The following is a 7,188-nucleotide window of genomic DNA, read 5'->3' as shown; positions in this document are numbered from 1 at the left end:
ATCAGACATTATAGTTCATCAAGGAATTTACTTGCTTTTTATGCAGAGAAGTACAAGTTTTTGTGCCTTCAACTGGAAATTAGCGTATCTTATCTGCAGTATTTGCTTAGAAATTTATTTGTAGCACATCTACAGCAATATTGTAGACAAACAAAGTACCTCTCAAACTAGTAGTTGGTCTGGGGTGTGTCAAATTTCACTTGATGACTATAGAGTTTACAAACCGTGAAACTTCCTTTAAAAATGGCATGAATGCAATTTATTGGAAACAAACAAGATTACATTACTAGAAAGTTTAGTAACAAAAAAATAGAAAAAAAGGCTATGATTTAATATCACAGTACTCAAAACCTAAGATTGAATTACTGGGAATACTGTGATCTCCTCACAACAGATCAAATGTTACATCTCCTTCACTCCTCAGGAGAACCCTTGGACCCTTCGGGGGAATACGGGACAAAAATGTGTTCCATGGAGAGGCAAGCCACATGGCACCATCCTACAAAAAAAGAAAACTGAATGTGATAGTTTTTTTAATGATTGGAATATAAATTGTGCCTAAATAAATTAGAATAAAAAATCTAAAATAAAAGACATATACAAAATCATACCAAGCAAAGTTGAATAAGGGAAGAGAATTTTCAAAATGCACTTGCACCGTTTGTGATCACTCAACAGGTGAATACTACCAGACTTTCTTAAATAACTATTAGTTTAATGTCACTTCGAATCGAAGCCATTTAACGCTAGTAATTTTTTCTTTCCTTTCAAACTGGCTATTTTCTTCTTGGTTTCATTTTTGTTTATTTTTTAGGAATTTTCTTTCTTTTTGTATGTTTACTACTTAGTTTTTAATCTCCTTTTTAGTTTTATATCCACTCAGTTTGTAGTAAAATACACTTGCACAATATTTTATTATCTGCAAATGCTTTGGATTTTGAGTAATTTTCTTTTAGAGATAAAAAGATAACTTGTAAAAAAAGAGTTCAAACATGTTAAAACTAAATAAAATATTGATAATTAATAGAAAATCAAAGATTGCAGAAACACTGACCAGGTGACAATTCCTTCTCTTACATAAAAAAGTACCCCTATCTCGATTGCTTATCTTAGTCTCACTGGTAAAGCCATCCTCGATGCAAATAGAGCTGCCGCTAAAATGCTGCTTTATTTAGTACCTTAACAACCAGGGGTAGATCAAGTGGGGGGGGGGGGGTACCATTGTGACGCAGGTCCGATATGACATACATTCGTAAGAATCTGTCAAGCCAAAAAGAGGTAATCTAAATCCTACCATACGAATTTGTCATGCACATATTATACATCCCACCCCTGAATCCTGGATTTATCCCTTTCAACAATTTATTTATTTTCTGAGTAAAAAAAAAACCTCGGTTCGAGGTAATTACCTTTGAGAAATAGGCTTCACTTAAACCGGGAGTAGTCCCAGACGGATTATGCCAGGATTTGATTATGTCACCTTCCCAGTCAATTTCAACAATTAAGCCATACCATCCAAACATTAAAGACAATGGCTCCATACTTAATATCTGAAATTAAAAGAAAGAATAGGCTGCAATGATCCATATCCTGAAACAAGAAAATACCAGCACTGTGCTTGAGGGTAACTGGAACTAGCAGTTATCGAGACACATTTGAGCTGCAGCAAATGACCTAACGAATAGCTAAAATACGAAAATAATATGTCATAGCATGTCAATAGTCTTGTTTATAAATAAAAGAAAGAGGAAAAATCCAACTAATATCTCTTACCTTAAAAAGCTTCAAAAAGACGATTCAACAACTTAAATCGCAAGTCACACATCAAAAGTCCACGTTTCTATTGTGAAAAATTTAAAGAACAGTAATCTAAATATATTTTTCTAAACAATTTTCAAGTCTGAGAATTAAGAGGTATGGTTGTGCGTTTTTCTACATATTCCTGTAAAGCCAATTAATCTCTTGGTAAGTGTGCAAGGAGTTTGGGACCTTAAGAGATAACTAAAAGGAAGCATTTTTCTTTCTCTTTTCTTCCTTTATATAAAGAAAAAAGGTTTCTAAACACCCTAACCCAATGCGTAGCAGGTCAAAAGAGCATTTTGTATGTGTTTTTTTTTCAGTCTTCTCCACAAAATCTTGACAAAAACATCGAGTTCAGATATCTCACATAAACAAGGGATATAACCTATTTTCTTGTTCTGCCTGGAAATATAAAATTATTTCAGAACAATTTTTTTAGGTATTTTTTTTTACCTTACTAACGGTTAAAAGACATAATTTTCTTGTTGATTATATTGGATAAGAAGAGCTGCTTTTTTTATAACATAGAGTTAACACACTGTTCATCGCAAACTTTAAAGCAGCGGAAATTTTTAATACAGTCGCACACGATTCAACAATCTTTGACGCGAGTTTTTTTTTATATTTCTCATATTTCGTTGAGGACGGCTATTGATCGTTTAATTTCCACCTAGATTTTATTTTCAAATAGCTGTGTTAGGAAAAGTCGCCATCCTACATAGTTTCCAGTCTATTTCTGTCTGTTTTTTTTTACAAGGTCAAATATGATCAATTTTGATCAGGGTCATTCAGGACAAAAACACAGAAATGCATGAGCACAAATTTGATTAGAATTTCAGATGTCAAATTGATTACATCAGTTTCTTGCATTTGTCCCGTAAGATTCGGTGTCAAAACACGTGGCTGGGCTATTAAATTGGTGCATTGCTAACGCTGTTTTACAAAAAAAAGGATTAATATCACCAAAATTAGAAAAAAAAATACATTTTGGCCACGAATTATTAAACAAATTTATATGAAGTTCTAAACACCTTCCCTATACTCAAAATACCAGCAAACACAAAAAAATCTTTAAAAAATTCCCAAACAGGTGTCACTTACATTAATATTAAAATTAGCAACTAACATTCTTTCTCAATTTACTTCATTGCTTTCATTTACGGACTCTCCTTTTGGATGGATTAAGTGTTAACCATTTAGTAAATTCAGGGCAAAGGAATTTTTATAATATGGAGGGGGCCTGAAACTATAGAAAGTATATTACTTCCTCCAGTTTTACAGACACTGCTTTAGAGTTTCATACATTTCAAACTTCTTCAGAGAGTAAATGGCCTTATATAATTATTAGGGGATATTTCCATCTTCCATTCCCTCCTTACATGTATGCAAACAGAATTATTAATAAACAAAACAAAAATCAGTCATGGCTGAACTGATACTAAGTGCTATTGTTTTTTGTACAAGAAAATGAAAACTGATTAAAAACATTGACAATAATGAGCTGAAAAGAATTCATATGACGGCTTCTTCTACCTTTGGGTCGCACCAGTTGGAGCTTTCGGTAGATAAGAGTTTCAACCACTTTGGTCGTGTTCGGTGTAATAATAATAGCAATCTGTTGCAGATCTTCAAGTGAATTTGAGCTCTGAATGCTATCTAGCAGCTTCTTTAAAGTTCAACTACCCAAATTCGAGAAACTAGATGGCGCTAATGTCACATGTAATGAATGTTGGTCACATAACTGGACAATTTCATTCACTAATTTGATATAAGGATACTAATGAATGCATAGACAGTCCAAACTTGATTGATTGCACGATCAAAGCAGAAGAAGCTGCGTAAAATCACAATTAAAGCTAAACATCAATGAGGCTTCGGCAGTTATTTCAGCACCGACACCACCATAAACATCAAAGTGTTTAGGCACCATATCAGAATGAAGCCAACACCATAAAAAGTTTGGCTTTTCTTAGCACTTTTTTTTTCAAAACTCGAATTTGTGTTTTGCTCCAGAAATTGAGATAAAAAAGAAAAATTTTGCCAATTGCACTAATTAAATTAATGAAGCCTTAATATTCAAAATATTTCAAAAAATGTCAAACACCTAGACGACATTGGGGGTTTTCTAGAACAAAGTCCCAATTTTCACTCTTGCAAGCTACGCTTTCTCTTTTATCTCGGTGAAAAACATGTAGTAAAAAAGCCAGTTCAGTATCCTCAATGACTGTCAAGTTTTGGTGACAATATAGTAAACACAGAAAATACTTACATGGTATGACATCCATAGCGGAAATGTGTTGAGGGGAGGTGGCAAGTACTTGGCACCCATTTCCAGGATCATCCTGGTTAAAGCAAACGGACGAATTCCAATTAGTCGCAACCAAGCATTATTTGTCAGTGTTTCAAAGTCAAGGTACCAAGGGTATTCGCTAAATCGAGGAACGACTATTCCTGCCTAAAAAAGGATGACATAATAGATTAAAATATAGATAAGCAAATAAAAAGAAAGAAAGACAAAAGAAAATAATGAAGAAACATAACAGAAACAATTATTTCCAATAAACAAAGAAAAAAAATATAAAAAACCTAGACATTCGTTAACTCTATAATTTCTAGATCAAACCAAATTGAAATAAAAGAAAGAAAAAGAGGGGCGAATCTTCTTTTGAATTTTCTCTCTTGTTTTTTTTGATTATTTGACTAACAGAAAAAAAAATTCTCGATTCATTTAATATTTTTGTAGTCTTAAATTAAGGTATCCTGTTATATAACATAAATAAAAAGAAAGAAATAAACGACCGAAAAATTTGGGATAATAATATATTTTATTTTATATATTTATTTATTTTTTTATTTTTCTAACAGAAAAAAAAAATTAACTATTATTTTTATAATGTTTTATGTTGAAAATCATGGATCCTTTTCTATAAAATAAACATAAAGAAGGAAATAAAAGAAAGAAAAAGAGTGGTTAATATTATTTTGAATTTTCTCTCTTGTTTTTTTTTTGATTTTATGACTAACAGAAAAAAAAAATTCTCTATTAAATTAATAAATTTTAAGGCTTACAATATGTGGTCCGGGTATATTAATTAAAGAAAATGAAGTTAATAAAATAAAGAAAATTATGGGCTAATCTTCTTTTGAATTTTCTCTATTGCTTTTTTTGATGTTTTGAATAACAGAAAAAAAAAATTCTCGATTCATTTAAGAATTTAGTAGGTTTAAAATAATGGCTCCTTGTATATAAATTAAATAAAAATAAAGAAAAAAAAGAAAGAAAAAGAGGGGCGAATATTATTTTTAATTTTCTATATTTCTTTTTTTTATTATTTTACTAACAGAAAAAAAAAATCTCTATTAATTTAATAATTTATTAGGCGTAAAATAATGGCTCCGTGTCTATAAATTAAAGAAAAATAAAGAAATAAAAGAAATAAAAAGAGGGGTTAATCTTATTTTGAATTTTCTATCTTGCTTTTTTTTATTATTTGACTAACAGAAAAAAAAATTCTCGATTCATTTAAGAATTTAGAATGTGTAAAATAATGGCACCTTGTCTAAAAATTAAAGAAAAAGAAGTAAATAAAAGAAATAAAAAGAGGGGCTAATCTTCTTATGCATTTTCTCTCTTGTTTTTTTTATTATTTGTCTAACAGAAAAAAAAAAATTATCGATTAATTTAAGAATTTAGTATGTTTAAAATAATGGCTACTTGTCAATAAATTAAAGAAAAATAAATAAATAAAAGAAATAAAAAGAGGGGCTAATATTATTTTTCTTTTTATCTCTTGCTTTTTTTTGATTATTTTACTAACAGAAAAAAAAAATTATATATTCATTTATTAATTTTTTCGGTTTAAAATAATGTATCATTGTCTATAAATTATAGAAAAAGAAGGAAATAAAATAAATAAATAGAGGGACTATTATTATTTTTCTTTTTCTCTCTTGCTTTTTTTTGATTATTTTACTAACATAAAAAAAAAATTATATATTATTTTAATTCTTTAGTCGTTGTAAAATACTGGCTCCTTGTATATAAATTAAATAAAAAGAAATAAAAAAAATAAATAAAAATTTGGGCTTATATTATTATTATTTTTATATCTTGCTTTTTTTGAGTATTTTAATAACAGAAAAAAAAAATTCAAGATTCATTTATTAATGTTTTATTTTGAATAAAATTTATACTGGTAAATTAAAAATAGAAAAAGAAGGTAATAACAGCCAGAAAAATTGGGATTAAAATTATTATGATTTTTCTATCTTGCTTTTTTTGATGTTTTTACTAACAGAAAAAAAAAATTCTCGATAAATTTTATAATTTATTATTCGTAAAATAATTGCTCCTTTTGTATTAATTTAATAAAAATAAGGAAATAAAAGAAAGAAAAAGATGGGCGAATCTTCTTTTGAATTTTATCTCTTGTTTTTTTTTTATGATTTGACTAACAGAAAAAAAAATTCTCGATTCATTTAAGAATTTAGTAGGTGTAAAATAATTGCTCCTTGTCTATTAATTAATGAAATAGAAAGAAATAAAAGAAATAAAAAGAGGGGTTAATCTTCTTTTGAATTTTCTCTCTTGTTTTTTTTGATGATTTGACTAACAGAAAAAAAAATTCTCGATTAATTTAATAATTTAGTATGTGTAAAATAATGGAACCATTTCTATCAATTAAACAAAAATAATGAAATAAAAGAAACAAAAAGAGGGGAGAATATTATTTTTCATTTTCTCTCTTGTTTTTTTTGATTATTTGAATAACAGAAAAAAAAATATATAATCATTTAAGAATTTAGTAGGCGTAAAATAAAGGCTCCTTGTCTATAAATTAAATAAAAAGAAAGAAATAAAAGAAAGAAAAAGAGGGATTAATCTTCTGTTGAATTTTCTCTCTTGTTTTTTTTGATTATTTGACTAACAGAAAAAAAAATTCTCGATTCATTTAAGAATTTATTAGGTGTAAAATACTGTCTACTTGTATAAAAATAAAAGAAAAAGAAGGAAAAAAAAGACAGAAAAAGAGGGAATAATATTATATTTATTTTTATATCTTTCTTTTTTTTATTATTTTACTAACAGAAAAAAAAAAATTATCTAGTCTTTTAATTAATTTTTATTTTTAATATAATGTCTCCGTCTATATAAATTAAAGAAAATTAAATAAAAAAAATAAAGAACAATAGGGACGAATCTTCTTTTTCATTTTCTCTCTTGTTTTTTTTTGATGATTTGACTAACAGAAAAAAAATTCTCGATTCATTTAAGAAATCATAAGGTTTAAAATAATTTCTCATTGTAAATAAATAAAAGAAAAAGAAGGACATAAAAGAAAGAAAATGAGTGATTAATCTTATTTTGCATTTCCTCTCTTGTTTTTT

At 28.0% G+C, this 7,188-nt stretch overlaps 1 protein-coding gene across 4 annotated transcripts in view; it reads right to left on the bottom strand.

Moving 5' to 3' along the window:
- Window positions 1-242: 242 nt before the first annotated feature.
- LOC148956764 (adipocyte plasma membrane-associated protein-like) overlaps window positions 243-7,188 on the bottom strand; it is a 71,723-nt gene continuing 64,777 nt past the window's right edge. For all 4 annotated transcript variants that reach the window (XM_089096349.1, XM_089096324.1, XM_089096341.1 and 1 more), the window contains 3 exons: window positions 4,070-4,255; window positions 1,410-1,550; window positions 243-499 (listed from right to left, as the gene is read on the bottom strand). In XM_089096349.1, coding sequence (XP_088952475.1) covers window positions 386-499; window positions 1,410-1,550; window positions 4,070-4,255 — 441 coding nt within the window. In that variant the 3' untranslated portion in view covers window positions 243-385. The remainder of the gene's footprint in view (window positions 500-1,409; window positions 1,551-4,069; window positions 4,256-7,188) is intronic.

Source organism: Artemia sp. Qi Xiang Cuo, chromosome 1, assembly GCF_049724085.1.
Source record: "Artemia sp. Qi Xiang Cuo chromosome 1, ASM4972408v1, whole genome shotgun sequence".
NCBI lineage: Eukaryota > Metazoa > Arthropoda > Branchiopoda > Anostraca > Artemiidae > Artemia > Artemia sp. Qi Xiang Cuo.
This window is presented reverse-complemented; position numbering and strand designations above follow the sequence as displayed.